General features: G+C 43.7%; 1 protein-coding gene across 5 annotated transcripts in view; it reads left to right on the forward strand.

Moving 5' to 3' along the window:
* Positions 1-420: 420 nt before the first annotated feature.
* MTA3 (metastasis associated 1 family member 3) overlaps positions 421-15,868 on the forward strand; it is a 126,165-nt gene continuing 110,717 nt past the window's right edge. For 3 of the 5 annotated variants that reach the window (XM_083733365.1, XM_083733367.1, XM_083733366.1), the window contains exons 1-3: positions 425-672; positions 10,301-10,368; positions 12,877-12,970. In XM_083733365.1, coding sequence (XP_083589491.1) covers positions 645-672; positions 10,301-10,368; positions 12,877-12,970 — 190 coding nt within the window. In that variant the 5' untranslated portion in view covers positions 425-644. Of the gene's footprint in view, positions 673-10,300; positions 10,369-12,876; positions 12,971-15,868 lie in introns of all 5 variants that reach the window. The other 2 variants (XM_083733368.1, XM_083733364.1) reach the window with 2 other exon arrangements.

The raw sequence follows: 15,868 nt of genomic DNA on the forward strand, positions 1-15,868 counted from the left end.
TGGCCAACATGAAAATCTGAAGCAGTAACTCCCACCCCACGCTCTCCTAAACACTGCTCCCCAATGTCAGCGCCCTGCGCCCCATTTTGCAGAATGCACCTGCGTCTCCCACCTCCCGCGCAGGCAAAACATCCACCTGTCCCTGCTAGGCGCGCGCGCGCAAAAGGACCACGTACCCAAAAGGGGCACCTACTCCTGAGCCACCCCCAACTGGATCCCTTCCTCCCCCAGCCCCGGAGACTGACCCACCCGAGGTAACTTTTTAACCCTTCCTCTCCCGGGCCTTGGGCGCACACGCACGTCGGCGTGGGCTGTGCGCTCTCGGCGTCGCCGGCGCCGCCCGCTCGCAGCCAACTGCGCTCTCCGCCCTGCCCAGCGAGGCGGGCCCGGATGCTCGGCCTTAACCCTTCAGCTTCCCGCGGCTTCCTCCCTCCGCTCCCTTCCCCCACCGCCGAGCTAGAGGGCCGAGGAAGCGGCGGAGCCGCCTGGCACCCTGTTGTGGTGCCCGGCGTAGGTGGCGTCAAGGGCAGCAGCAGCAGCGCCGGCGGCGGCAGCAGCGGAGAGGGCTGGGCGCTCCTCCCCTTCCCCAGCCCGGCGTCGGCGGCAGCAGAGGAGGAGGAGGAGGGCGCAGAGAGAGCGCAGACATGGCGGCCAACATGTACCGAGTGGGAGGTATGTGGGGCTGGCGCGGGGGGTCCTCAGCGCAGCGCGCCCCCTCGGCTCCCGGGTTTGCCCTTGGACGCCGAGGAGGAGCAGGAGGGGAGGGCCTGGCGCCGGGGTCCCGTGGGGCGAAGGAGTGCGGCCTCGCGGGGAGGAGTGCGGGGCCGGCTCTTGGCCGGGCCGGAGCGAAGGGGCGTGTTGAGCGGAGCCGAGCCTGGTGCAGCACCCGCCCCCCGCGGGGAACCCAGCCTCCTCCTCCGGATGCCTTCCCACGAGGGAGGCCACGGCCCACCTGGCCAGGGAGGTGGAATTTGGGGGAGAAGCCCCCCGCGCCGCGGCCTCTCTTCCGCGGGAAAGCGGATGGAACCGCGCTCCCCGGGGATGGCAGCCTTTGCGCTTCCCAAAGGGGAGCCGGCCCAACTCTCCCTCCCTTCCCCATTAATGGAGGGGGGAAGCTTCCGAGGCCTCCCCGACCCCTCTGGCTAGAAGAAAGCTCTCCCTTCGGCCCTGGTGTGTGGGGACGCTTTCAGGGGCGAGGGAGACGCACGGTGCACCCCCTATTCTGACATCACGTGTTCTGGGGTTCACCCCCCACAGCCAATTCAGCGTGGCCCTCAGCGCCCCCCCCCAATGTTTGCTCTCATGTGAAAATTGGCACAAGGTCGCAGGCCTCTCTTTTGTCCCATGGGATCCAGTGGGGTTGCTCCAAAGCAAGTGGAGTGGATAGGGAAAAAAGGATAGCTGGTGTGTAAAAGGATGGAGACTGGATAGGGAGAGAATTCTCCTTTTCATTATAACTGAAACTGGAAAGACAGTGGCCCCGTCCCCGCTTAAATAAGATGGCAGTAGTAAGTGCTTTTTCGGCACAGAGTGTAGTTAACCTCTGGGATTCGTTGCCGCAGGAGGTGGCGAAGGCCAGGGCTGGTGTCAGGGGTTGGCATCACACCAGTTTTGGAGTGGGCAGGTGAATGGGCAGTGGTGAGGGCATGAAGTGAGCTCTCAGAGAGGCACCCCCTAGGGTATCCCCAAACCTGAAGGTGGCCTGACACTGGTGATGGTTTAGAAAGGGTTCAGTATAAATGGTCATTGATCATAATACCTCAATGGAATATCCTGTGTACAGAAGTTGCATATCAGTAACAGTGTATTTGTGGGTTTCCTAGGAGCATCTAGGTGGCTTTTTTCTGGAAGTGGGATGCTGGACTTGATGCACTTTTGATATGATTTTGAACCCCAAAGGGTAATACTAGAGGAAGCTCTGCTTCTTAAGTGCCAATTCATTCAAAATGGCGGCACTCATTTTCTCTGTGTGATTGGGCAACTTGGGTGTGGAGAAATTCTAATCTGAAATGACCATTTAAATGGGAGGGCCACTTTCCTCTACATAGCTGTGCACACACAGCTGTGTGTGAGAGAATAATGTCTACTTGTGTGAACCAACTTTTAAGGCCTGGTTCTCAGAATTTGCTCATTGAGGAGCATTTTGTTGTTGTAAGGTTGAAATGGGCAGGAGGAGAAAAACCATGTACACCACCTTCTGATCCTTGAAAGAAAAAGGTGGTATATAAATGTGATAAATAATACTTTTGAAGTGCAGATTTGGGCACAAGTGAAGGGAATAGAACACCAGTGTGTTCCCCCACACAGAAAGTTAACATGTCAGGGAGACAGCATGCCAGACGGTCACCATTTTGTAAGTATAGCACTGGCAAGTCTAGATACCAATAAGTAAGTACTGGCAAATTTAGGCTGTGCAATTAAAGTGGATTTGGTGCTTATGGCCAATAAAATACAAATAATAATAATAATTGCAAGTATTTTTATGGAAAGAATAGTGTTGGGGAAAATGCACCAGAAATAGTGGCATTGTATCATAGGGTTGCCATTCGTCCAGAATTTCCCAGACGTAATCTGGAATACTACAGTCAGAAGCAGTGTCTGGGCGGAAATCACTAAAAGTGTCTGGGAAAATCCAAACATATGTTGTCGGCCTTGTCGTTTTTGGCGATTTTCCTTTAAAAAAAGTTCAACAACTTTGCCAAAAAAGAGCTCAACAGTGTTGTATAACCTCCACATGGATTTTGTGCAAACAAATCTTGATGAATGCTCGATAAACAGGTTGTCTGGAAGACCCCCTAGAACTTTTCTCCCTAACACTATTTATTTAAAACAGAAGTGAGGAACCTGTGGCCGTAAGTGATGCCAACTCCCATCCGCATCAGCCAGCATGGCCAGTGGTCAGAGATGATGGGAGTTGTAGTCAAGAAATACCTGGCAGGCCACAGGTTTCCTCTTCATGATTTAAGGTATCAGCATAAAGATTATTCCAATAATAAAGGTTAATAACACAGATAAGATGACTGTTTGTTTGGAAGAAGGTGCATAGCAGTTGAGTGGAAACTTTGGCCCTTTAGATCAGGGTTTCCCAGACTTGAGTTGCTGGGAATTCTGCATAAAAAAAAGAACTGTGCTGAGGAAGAACAGAAATGGAGGAGGACAGGGCAGCCTATGCTTGAAGGTTGGAGTGCTGAAGTCCAGCAGAGAAGACAGGAACAAAGAGACAAGACTTTTCCTTCTTCTGAGGAAGAAAAATAAGGGAGTGGAGGGCTATGAGGAAGTTTAGGGTCAGGTTGAAGGGAACTACAGTGGTACCTCGGGTTAAGTACTTAATTCGCTCCGGAGGTCCGTTCTTAACCTGAAACTGTTCTTAACCTGAAGCACCACTTTAGCTAATGGGGCCTCCTGCTGCCACTGCACCACAGCTGCACGATTTCTGTTCTCATCCTGAAGCAAAGTTTTTAATCCAAGGTACTATTTCTGGGTTAGCAGAGTGTGTAACTTGAAGCGTATGTAACCCGAGGTACCACTGTACATCCTCATAGCACTTGACCCTCTGCTTCTTCTTCCAGAAGGGAAAATCCATGGATACTTTTGACCCCATTGTTGGCCTTTCTAGCATTCAGTCATTGGAGTCCCACCTGCAGCCTGAAGTGGTACATCCTGGACTCTGATTTAGTACATCATCAGTGCTTTGTGAAGACTAGGCATGTCCCCAATAATAATAATAATAATAATAATAAGAAGAAGAAGAAGTAAATAATTCAGAGAAGCCTGGCACACATGATTCCAAGGATGAGCTGAAACATACATAGCTTGAGTGGTGTGCCTTTGCACTCCTCTTTTTGTGTTAGATGTGCAGTCTTCCTAGGAAAACTACACTGAGGAACAACAAGTTTTTCCTGTTTCCTGTGGAAGCTGGCAGTGCCAGTTGGCAGGCTCTTGTGACACCATAGAGTCACCCTGCCCACTCCACCCACTCTGTTTTATGGGGTTTTTTTTTTAAGAAGGCAAAAAGACTCCGGATGAGCGCACCAGGTTCCTGAACCCTACCGACAATCAAAGAAACAGACAAAAAAATACCTGGAGCGCAATAGGGGGATGGAAGGGCAAAACTAGGAATTAGGTATAGGCGTTTTAGCCTTGAGATTCCACCAGCTAAGAAATTAACTGTTGGCTTGAGTTGCACAGATATTTTATATTTTTGTACAAATGCTCCTTATTCATGAATTTCAGAAAAACTACCCTGTCTTTACGGCATCATTGCTCTTTAAAGATTCAGTTTGGCCCAGTGACATCTTACCATATGAGGTAGGTTAGGCTGAGAAAAACAGTGAATGGTCTAAGGTCACTCAGTAAGCTTCATGGCTTAGGTCAGGATTTGAACCCTGGTCTCCCAGGTCCTAGTCAAACACTCTAACCACTACACCACATTAGCTCTCCTTAGCCACAGGTGCCTTAGATAATGTTAGGAATGCCCTGCCTCTTAATTCTCAATCTGAGGGGTTGAGTGAGGTAAGGGAAGATGCTACCTGTTCACATGTATTATTTTAGTTGCTTTTGACTTGGCAAAGCATATATTGGATGGGTGGTTGCAGTATTTCTGTGAGGCTCTTTCCAATAGAGGGAATATAATAATCTGGATGCCCTTTCTCCTGTGTTGTAAGAAAACTTACAATACTATTGCAGCTGCATTTTTCATGTTTTCTAGTGCCAGGAGACCTGCAATCATGCTACAATCTTCTTTATGGTGTGGGAAAGTGAAATCTTAGAGAAAGGCGGAGGCATGGCCACTTACCAGCTCACCTGTGGGGTAATTTTATCTTGCTCTGGGCAATTGCTTAATTGCACCTTTGCATTCCTCGCCAGCAGGAGCAAGGAACTGGAGTTGTTACCCGGACCTAATTGTGAGCATCTCAGCCGTTCTCTTAACAATTAATTAATGAACTTCCTCAGCAAGCAAACTTGTTTTCTTACTTTCATTCTTGCAAAAGTGTATTGTCTTCTCTGTCACATAAGCCTGAAATGGCAAATGATCCTTAACTTTCAAAGGGGAGCATTTATTCAGTGAAGTGAGTCAGATACTTCAGGTTTCTACACAAGGGCTAGGTAATCTGTGGCCCTCCAGATGTTGGATGTTGACTCTTCATCATCCCTAAGCATTGGCCATGCTGTTTGGAGCTTATGGGCGTTTGAGCTTGGCAACATCTGCAGAATTGCCCTGTTCCCTACCTGTGCTCTACACGCTTCACCTGAAAACAAGTGGGACTTAACACACATACAATAAACACATTGTCAATCTAGGAAGTAGATGGATCTTTAGGGGATGCACAATTATACTTCCATGTAAATACTAGTATGTGTGAAGAAACGGGACAGGTTTGAAAACATTGCAAGTAGGATGGTGTGCAATTGTTTCAGTATTTCAAGACAGGTATGGAAGGGTTTGTAGGTAGTTCAGCGTAGGGGTTAGAGGTTGAACTAGAACCTTGGGAACCAGGTTTCAAGTCTTCACTCAGTCACTGGATAACCTTGGGCCAGCCACTGACTCTTAGTTTAACCTACCTGGCATAGTTGTTGTGATGCAGGGGCAAACCATGTATGCCCTCTTGAGCTCTTTGGCAGAAAGGTGGGATATAAATGTAATAATAAGAATGATAAGGCTGCCTTTCAATTTAGAGATGGACTTGTTGAACATATATTTCTATCTTATACAGATAGAGCGATACGGAGATATATATCTTAAATAAAATACTTTAAAAGCTGCAGATCGTCAGTACCGTCTTCTAAGAAGCAGTCTCCCTTTTCTCTTATGCAGGAAGGAATGCCTCTCTTAAGTTAATACACCTGCTACAGCAAATGCATGCATCATCTTGAAACAAAGAAAGTTGTCTTGTTTCAGAACCATTGTTTTTACATGCATGCATATGAAACCAGTGCATTCATTTAACAAAAACTTGTAGTTTTAATCAGCTAAGATTCCTTTAGTTTAGTCCTATATTTTAAATCTCATCAGTCCTGTTTTCTTCATCTCATTGTTGAGCTGCCATATCATAGTACAGGGTTAGCCAATGTGGTTCCCTCTGTTGTTGGACTCCAGTTCCTATCATTCCTGGCCAGTGGCCATGCTGGCTGAGACTAATGAGAGCTGTTGTCTGAACGACACCTGCAGAGCAAAATGTTGGTTACCCTGGCAATGTTCTTTGAAAACATCTGCGCTTAGCCATGAAGTCACTAGACGGCCTTGAGCAAGAACTCTTTAATCTCAGCCCTTCTACTCCTGACTTTTCAAACCGTAATATGGGACTGATGATGTTCACGCTGGCTTTGTTTAAATAACATTCCTCCGTTAATCATCCTCTCCTGTGCTTTGTATCAGTCCTCTCTCTTGTAGGAAGAAAGTGTAAAATGTTTCTGGTGTTTCTAGCTACGGTTGTGAATTTTTTAAAGTGAAAGTATTATTATTTTTTCTTTTTTTTGTAAACCGCTTTGAGGTTTTTATCTACAATCAAATGGCATATAAATCTTAAGAAAGAAATAAAATGGAAAGGAGATGTAGACTGCTGCTCAGCCTTGTAGGTCTATGACTGACCGCCCTGTGATCCTTGGATAAAGGGTGGTATATAAACATAACAAACAAACAAACAAACAAACAGTGGTGGGGAACTTTTTTCTACAAAGGATAGTTGACTCATAAGGGAAGTCGTTTTGGTGCTGCAGCCACTGGCGGGTGAAGCTGGAACAAAGGGAGGGTGGAGGTTGCAATTTTTAGGGTTGCATAGTGCACTTTCTGTCTTTCTCTGCCACAGTAATAGAGGTTTTCTGGGAAATTTTCTTATGCAAATTAGGCATATTTTTATAGTGTAATTTCCATCAGCAAATTTTCATTCTGCCTTTAAAATAGTTTCTATGCAAGTTACTCCGATCTGCACCAGGATAAACTTCCAGTTTGTGTTAGAAAACTCCCTAGAGAGCGATCTAATTTGTCTTGAAACTGAACATTTTACAGGGAAAAATGAAGCATTTTTCGACACCACTGCTCTGCTACCATATATTTGCATTAAATGAGGGCTGCGTGTGGCCTATGAGCTGCAGCTTCTTGTTTTCGGTATGAGAAGTCAAGAGCAAGGGGCACTCCTCAGAAGTTAGGACCAAAGCTCACAGGTAGAATGAATCTGTTTATTTCGCTCACTGACCAGAGTTCTCACAGGTAGAGCACTCGCTATGCATATAGAAAGTCTCCAGTTCAAGCAGCTTGGTGGCATGAAAAAGTTCTGTCTGGAACTTTGGAGAGCTGCCGCCTGTCAGTTCTGGGATGGATGGACAAAATTGTCTGAGGCTGTTTTCTTAAGGTGTTGCATGTTCCACCAAATCACAGAGACAAAGTGAAAAAGCCAAAGTGACTAACTAGACATGGAAGCACATCTTCCTTTTCCTCAAGGGCTACTGCATTAGTTGATTGGGTGCATCAACAAGCTCTCTTCCCTAATTTATTTAGGTCCTGCGTTCCTATAAGTGCAGTGCTGTGTACGCTTAACTCAGGAATAAGTTTTACTGGATATAATTGAATATGCTTCTGAATGAACATTCATAGAATCAGTAGTTTAGTGGGGCCAAGCCACACTCCCAACATCAGTGCTGCTATAGCTTATCCAGATAGCATTTGGTAGGGCTACACAAATGCACCAGTGGAGCCAGCACTCTTCTGGTCTACCTGCACAGCTCCCTATCCAGGCTAATGCCATCCAGATAAGCTGCAGTGGCACTGCTCCATCACACAGCTTGGGGTGTGGCCTGTGACTTGTCCTCACTGCTTACATCAGGCCTAGGCAAACTCTGACCCTCCAGATGTTTGGGACTACAATTCCCATCATCCCTAGCGAACAGGACCAGTGGTCAGGGATGATGGGAATTGTAGTCCCAGATATCTGGAGGGCTGGAGTTTGCCTATGCCTGGCCTTCATTCCTGCTGAAGTCTAGTTAAAGTCTTGCACAACCTGATTATTATTATTCAGATTACGAGTTGTCCAGTCAGCGTGATGTTCCTCCTAGGGGGTCATGACCATTTCTTAAGTTTTCAGACCTAAAAGTCTTCCCTGGTCCAATGGTTTGGAAAAATGCCAGAAGTCGCTTGCAACAGCCATGGCTAAGTCTACTTCTTCAGACATCTTGCATGAGTCACGATGGATAAGGAAATTGTTTCGGTTCTCAACTCTCCCTTGCTGTCCTGCACACTCCTTTGTTGACACTGATAGTAAATGTCCAGGTTAAACATTGCATTTGCTTTCCACTCTTTGGGGTTCAATCTCTTGAGTATTACTTCTTATTGTCTGTGCTGGCCCTACAGAAACAATGTTCATTTTCTCACTGTCTTAACTACTTAAAGATTATTTAGAGACACATGGGGTGTGACCAGAAATTGAGAAATTGTTCTTCTTGTGTGAACTGTCATTTCCTAATTCTAGCAGAACACAAGATGTTTGATTTTTAGCTTCTTTCTCTCTTTTCAGTCTGGTTACCTAGAATTATACATTACGTGCAGTGTGTATAATCTAGAAGTAAAACTTTGCATAGGATTGAAGCTTTAAATGTCGTAAGCATTAGCTCATGACTCTTTGGACATCTCGGTGCATCTAGTCATGCATGGATGCTTCATGCATGAATTTTAGTATTTGGATTGTTTTTAATCAGCTCTGTTGGTGGTTTTCTGCAATGTTCCTAGTTCACCAGAGCACCAAGTGTTGTGCATAGGAACGTTGGAAGCTGTCTTATGCTGAGTCAGAGCATTTGGTCCATCAAGCTCAGTACTGTTTACACTGGCTGACAGTGGCTCTTCTGGGTTTCTGGCAGGGAGCCTTTCCAGCTTTAGCTGGAGATACTGGGGATTGAACCTGAGACCTTCTGCATGCAAAGCAGATGCTCTACCACTGAGCTATGGTCCTTCCCTCTAAACCTGGCCATGCCTCATGCTGGGAAATTATGGGACAGGTACCGCAGTGAGATAAAGGCTATGGTTGGGATCAACACAGTCCCTTGTTCTGGAGCTCTACAGAATTCTCTCAGTTGGTAGAACACGAGGTTCTTAATCTCAGGGCTGTTGGTTTGAGTCCCACCTTGGCCAAAAGATTCCTGCATTGCAGGGCGTTGGACTAGATGACCCTTGTGGTCCCTTCAGGCTCTAGAGTGCTAGGATTTTAGACACAAGTGGAGTCTCATTTGACTTGGGATGGGTGAATGAGAGCTGTGCAAGAAGCAGAAGAATATTCGTATTTGGATGCATTATGTTAATATTTCAGACAATAGGTAAAGGTAAAGGGACCCCTGACCATTAGTTCCAGACGTGACCGACTCTGGGGTTGCGGTTCTCATCTCGCTTTATTGGCCGAGGGAGCCAGCATACATGTGGCTAGCATGACTAAGTTTCAGACAATAGTACTGACTAAAAGAAGCTGTGTTATGGAAGGATAGTATTGCAGAAATGTTAACTCTTTAAATGATGGCTTTTGATAAGTGTTACACAGATTAACTGAGGATAAGGCTATCAGTGGTTCCTTATCCTTATGGTTGTTTTCTATCTCCACTGTCAAGAGGCAACATACCTTTGAATGACAACTGCTGGGAATCACAGGTGGGGAGAGGGTTGTTGCAGTCAGGCCTTGATTACATTCTTGTTCATGACACCCCCCAACAACAACAACAGCAACAACCAACTTACGGAATTAGAGAGAGGGAACACGAGAATGAACCATGAGACTGTTGTTTTTGCTTCCGCAGACTATCATGGCTGCTATCCCTCTAGTAATAAGTTCATGCTGCCTTAACTTTAATTTTTTGGGTTGCTAACTTTCCGGGGTGGGCTGGTTAGGAAAAGGGTCCCATCTGGTGGAAAGTTGTATACATCATCTTAACTTTGTAGCTGTGATTCACAAATGGTTTTGCTAGCACCAGATTAATTCATTTCAATTGCACAAAAGAAATTCTTCTGGTACTGGTGTTGTATGTGAATCTCTCCCACTGTGTAAAATATAAGCCATTGTATAAATCTTTGTGGGGCTGAATCGTTAGTGAGGTTCCACTTGGTTCATCCTAGGAGAGGCAGAAGAGAATTTATTCACGAGCTATAAGCATCTAAATCATAATAAGCTCACATATTTTGTTAGCCTTGATTTAAGGCCCTGCGAACATAGAAATAGTGGCAATGTATGCTTGGATTTAAGCATGAAACTCTCGGGTTTATTTTTCAGATTTATTCTCATACTGTTTTCTGCAGAACTTTAAATATATTTTCACATTTTCATTACAGATTACGTTTATTTTGAAAACTCTTCAAGCAATCCATATCTGATCAGGCGAATAGAAGAACTTAATAAGGTACATGAATATGCAATCTTTTGTGCCACTTGACAAAGAGTTGAAGCCCTCCACAGTAAAACGCAGAGGTGTAATTCTTTTATAAAATATGGAAGTTATTCCCCCCCAGCTCTTGAGTGAAGTTTGTCAAGAAATGCTTTTTTTTCCAGGGCTGCATTTTAGAAAATGAAATATACTTCAATCTGTGCCACAACTGAAAAAAAAAAGATCATTTGGCTTTGTTTAGATGAACTGTGATTTAGTACTTGCATTCTCCTCTCCTGGCTGCTGGAATCCTGTGGGGGGCAGGATTCTGGAGACAGTCTGGAGGTGTGTAGAGAGTATAGCATGCAATGGAAATCCACAGCTAGGTGATTATAGGGGTAGCCTGCAAATAACAGATGTCAAGAGAATGAATGTCAGAGTGGAGCAGGACAAGGATTAGGTAAGCACACTCTGCAAGGTCACAGATATAGCAGGTGACTGCCTTGCACCTAGTAACTTCCTGAGCTGAGCCTTGCATATTGATTGGCTCATGCCCAGGAGTCTGAACCAAGCCACTTTTGCTTTGGTGAGGAGTGACTCTTTGATGGGGTTGCAGCCTGACTTGGAGCCCAGCAAACATTAGGAACCAAGGAAGCTTCCTAATAATAATAATAACAACAACAAAAACAACAATAGTAGTAGTAATTTATATGCCGCCCATCTGACTAGGTTGCCCTGACGACTCTGGGTGGCTTCCACAAATCAAACACATTAAGCACAGTCAAAACATCAAACATTTAAAAACTTCCCTATTCAGGGCTACCTTCAGATGTCTTCTAAAAGTCAGATTGTTGTTTTATTTCCTTGACAACTGACTCATGGAGCCAGTGTGGTGTAGTGGTTAAGAGCGGTAGTCTCGTAATCTGGGGAACCGGGTTCGATTCCCCGCTCCTCCACATGCAGCTGCTGGGTGACCATGGGCCAGTCACACTTCTCTGAAGTCTCTCAGCCCCACTCACCTCACAGAGTGTTTGTTGTGGGGGAGGAAGGGAAAGGAGAATGTTAGCTGCTTTGAGACTCCTTAGGGTAGTGATAAAGCAGGATATCAAATCCAAACTCTTCTTCTTCATACCAAGTCAGGCCATTGACATGCACTGGAATGTGCATCTTACTGCAGATGCTGTTTATCCGTGCTGCATTGCTTTTGATGGGATGCACATTCTGAAGTTTAGTATTGTCTCCTCTTACTGGTAGCGACCAGGGTGGATTTGATTTAAATAAAATCGATTTAAATCACAATTTAAATCACTAGTCAGTAAGACTTGATTTAAATCATTCTTTTTTACAGAAAGACTTATTGTTGCTGGTATAATGTTAATATTTACAACCAGTGGAAGGTTTCATTTTTGGAATAATAAATTTTCAGAGTAGTTTTTACAGTTATATCAAAAATTACTGATTTGGTTATACTATTAGAAATACAGAGACAGATAATTATGAAATTATTGTGAGGTTTAATAAGTTAACTGTTTATATTTGGACAACTTTTCTGCTGTACTTTATTGGAAGGAGAAAAATAACAATTTCCTTAATAACAATTTAACCAATTTATTTAACTAAAGCAATAACATTATAGCATAGGTATCCATGTTTGTTAATTGATGTGGTTAAATGTTGTTTTAAAAAAACTTAGACTGAGTATTCGCACAAATGAAAAACTTAAAACAAATCCTTATTTCCTGATGAATATCCTTTGGACTATGCTGTAACTTAAATAGAAAACTGTTTTTAAAAAGATTTTTCCTCCAAAAGCACTTTATTTTAAAAAAACTGATTTAAATTAAAAAATAAATAAATCTGATTTTTTTTTTAAAAATATTGATTGTGACTCTCCAGGGTTTCAGGCAGGGGCCTCTTCTAACCCAAGGGTGGAAAAAGTGCTGCACTGTTGACTCCCCAACAGGAGCAGCCAGCTTGGAAAAGCAGTAGCGTGGCATCTTCTTCCCACACTGGCTGTTCCTGCTCCCCAGTCAGAGAATGCAGCAATTTGGGAGGGAGGGAAACGTTCAGCTCTTCAGATGTTGTGGGATTACAACTCCCCTTATTCCTTGCCAGAATGGCCAGTGGTCAGGGATGATGGGAGTTGTAGTCTTAACAGCATCTAGAGCAGCGGTTCTCAACCTGTGGGTCCCCAGATGTTGTTGGACTACAACTCCCATCATCCCTGAGCTCTGGCCTTGCTAGCTAGGGGTGATGGGAGTTGTAGTCCAACAACATCTGGGGACCCACAGGTTGAGAAAGGCTGTTCTAGAGGGTGCCAGGATTCCTATCCCAGGATTAAGGAATGGGAATGGTTCTGCCACATGCTCACCCATAAAAAAAGATGGAGATAAACTTTGGCTGGGGGACGACGGGACGGACGGACGGACTAACGAGGTGGAGGTTTATTAAACAATTAGTGCTTTCCCATAGCCAAGTTTTGCTGGCCATGCGTTCCACAGTTGTGATACACTGATTTATTAATGGGTTGTGTTGTTTTTGCAGACTGCCAATGGCAACGTCGAAGCAAAAGTGGTGTGCTTTTACAGACGCCGTGACATCTCAAATAGCCTCATCATGCTTGCAGACAAGCATGCAAGTAAGTACGATTGTTTCCTTCAGAAACAAACTGCATGGATTCTGCTGTTGTTTTCTCTGTGTGTGTATTGGAATGTGCATCTTCATGTAGATGCAGTTTATCCACAGTCTGTTGCATTTTAAGTGCACACCTGCCTGCATTCCCGCACAGCTTCACTCACACCCCTAGGGTGGAATTCAGCTTTCACCCTTTGCTTTGTTGCTTCTGGAAAGAAGGCTGCTGATAGCGATTTCTGCCAATACTCCTATACTCCACAGCCCTCAGCAAAATCTGCTCTGAAGTGTTGTGGGACCTTGTATAATGGATTTCTTAGGATGAAATGCTGGTTGCTGAGAGCTGTGTAGGGTCAGAGAAAAATCCCCCTGAACTGCTATGCTGAATCGATAGCCCTTTCATTTTAAAAGTATTATTTCCTCCTTTTTATCGATGACATAGTTGACGGCTGAATATCTGTGTGGCTTTGCTCAGCAATATTGTATGTTTCTTTTGTATTTATCTACGCAGTGACATAATTCACAATTTGGTAAGCAGCCCTCGCTGTGTCTACGCCTGGAAGGTTAATACCTTTAGCCGTAGTTTCTTGTTGCCCGTGCGAACTCTGTTTTTGTATATGCCATTGAAGAGATTGTTTTTGCTCAGTTCTAATTGGTAACGATAGGAGCAAGATATTTAGCTGAGGCAGAACTGAAAGTTTAGAACTTGACACTCTGCCAAAAAAAATAAATAAAAAATAATTATATCTTGATATTCTGCCAAAGAGGGATAGCTTTAATGTAGTTTGCGGTTTCTTTATCTTTCGCAACAAGGCTTCATTATTTCATGCATAAATAATGTGCTAAGTTTTTGGAAATTATCATGGCAAAATGCCGTATTGATTTCCGCCCTTTCCTTACTCTTCCTTTCTTATTCTTCCTTTTTCATTGCTTTGTAACACCCATCCAAGCATATCAAGCTATTTCCCAGTTTTTATATTATTTAGTTAGTTTATATTATGTTTATATTTAATATAAATATAATATAATATTTAGTTTATATTTAGATATTTATATTATTTATTACATTTCTATACCACCCTTCATCCAAGGCTAACAGGGCAGTTTACAATATTAAGAACACAGAAATACATACCATAGTAACAAACACAAATATTATCCCCCCCCCCCCCAGTTTAAAAGGCCATAGATTATTTAATGAGATCATGGGTAAAAAGACAGTTAACACAGTGTATTCATTGTAGAGTAGAGACCAACAGACATCCATCTTGTAGGATCCATTTAGTTTTTTATTACAACCTTTAGATCTTCCAACTTGACCTGGTGCAAAAGGCATACGCTTAGAATTCTGAGCCAAGGAGTCAAGCAAAAGAATTGAATGGAGTTCACTGGTCTTGCACATAAATATCATTTCTTGGTTCACCCCAGATTGCTTCATTTTGGCAGTATAATTTAGAGAAAGAGCTTAGTTATTTTGTTGCTATTACTAAACAACTGAGAGTCAGAAATAATATCAGATCTACCCAGAGATCTCCCAGCAGATATTTTGCCCATCTCTTGTGTAGAGACCTAACACAGATTGTTCTTTCTATGGTTATAGATTATTTCGATGCTGCTTTTCGGCCAAAAAGGCTTCAAACATGGTTCACAAAGGTTTTTGTTTAAAGTGCAATTTAATACAACAAAATCCAAGCTTTAAACAACAACTAAAAGCCCATTTTGACCAAACTGCGGGAGGCAGTGGAGGACAGATGTGCCTGGCGTGCTCTGGTCCATGGGGTCATGAAGAGTCGGACAAGACTAAACAACAACAACAAAAGCCCAATGGATACATGTACTGGCCCAAAGCCAAAGGTATCAAGGGGTGGGATTGTTAGAATTCCTGCTCCATGGCTGCAGTCATGGGATTGTTGTCTATCACATGATGGTGTATGTTTTGACTCCACAAAGTTGCGCAAACCTCAGGATCCGGCTGGACCTCCGGAACGGATCCTGTTCGCAGCTGGAGGTACCACTGTGTAATCTTTGTACACAACAGCTGAGCTGTACAAATCAGCAAGTGTACACTCTTCCACACAAACACTTGTACATGCGTAGAAATAGGGATATTGTGTTCAGTGTAACATGTGAATAAGCCTATTGTTAAAGCAGAGTGGATGTCAGCCTGCTCAGTGCTTTGGATTTGAGTGGTATCTCTGAGAAGTTTGGGGGACAACTGAGAAGTAAACAAATAATGGAATGGAATGTCATAAGTTACTTGTGAGCTGCTTAAAAGTGTTGGACATTTCGTTAAGCTCTGAATAACAAGGAATTAACAGCATAGAGTGCCTGAACACAAGACGAGACCAAAAGTCCATTGAGTTCAGCATCCTCTTTTTGACTTTGGCCATGGCCTTGCAGATGCCTCTAGGAAGCTGAAGAGCAGAGCATAAATGCAATAGCTGTTTGTCATAGTTATGTCCTATCACCTGTTATTCAGAGATAGAGTGGAGGGAAGCCTGCCTAGCAGTTTAATGTGAGCTTCTCTGAACTTCTTGAAACAAATAAGCAGAAGATTGAACAAACAAACTTTCTGTAGTGTTTCTTTAACGGTGGCCATCTAATAATTCTGCTTTATTTGGTTTTATTTTGAGGAAGACATGCTGTGCCTCTCCCACCCTGGGGGTGAGGACATAAAGGAACACTAATAATGAGTTCCTTTCCTTGATATAATAGCCATTTCTCCCTTTTGTGAATGACAGTGTATAATTAGTAGTTGACTCCTGTTCATGAGCGTCTCATTAACCAGATTAGTGTCAACTCTTTAAATACAGAGCAAAAGTTTTATATTGTCATAAGCACACAATAGGCTTATTTTAATGAATGGCTTGTTAATATATTAATGAGATTTGGGAAAGCAAAGCTC

The sequence above is a fragment of the Podarcis gaigeae genome (genome assembly GCF_964106915.1).
Source record: "Podarcis gaigeae genome assembly, chromosome: 3".
Classification (NCBI taxonomy): Eukaryota; Metazoa; Chordata; class Lepidosauria; order Squamata; family Lacertidae; genus Podarcis; species Podarcis gaigeae.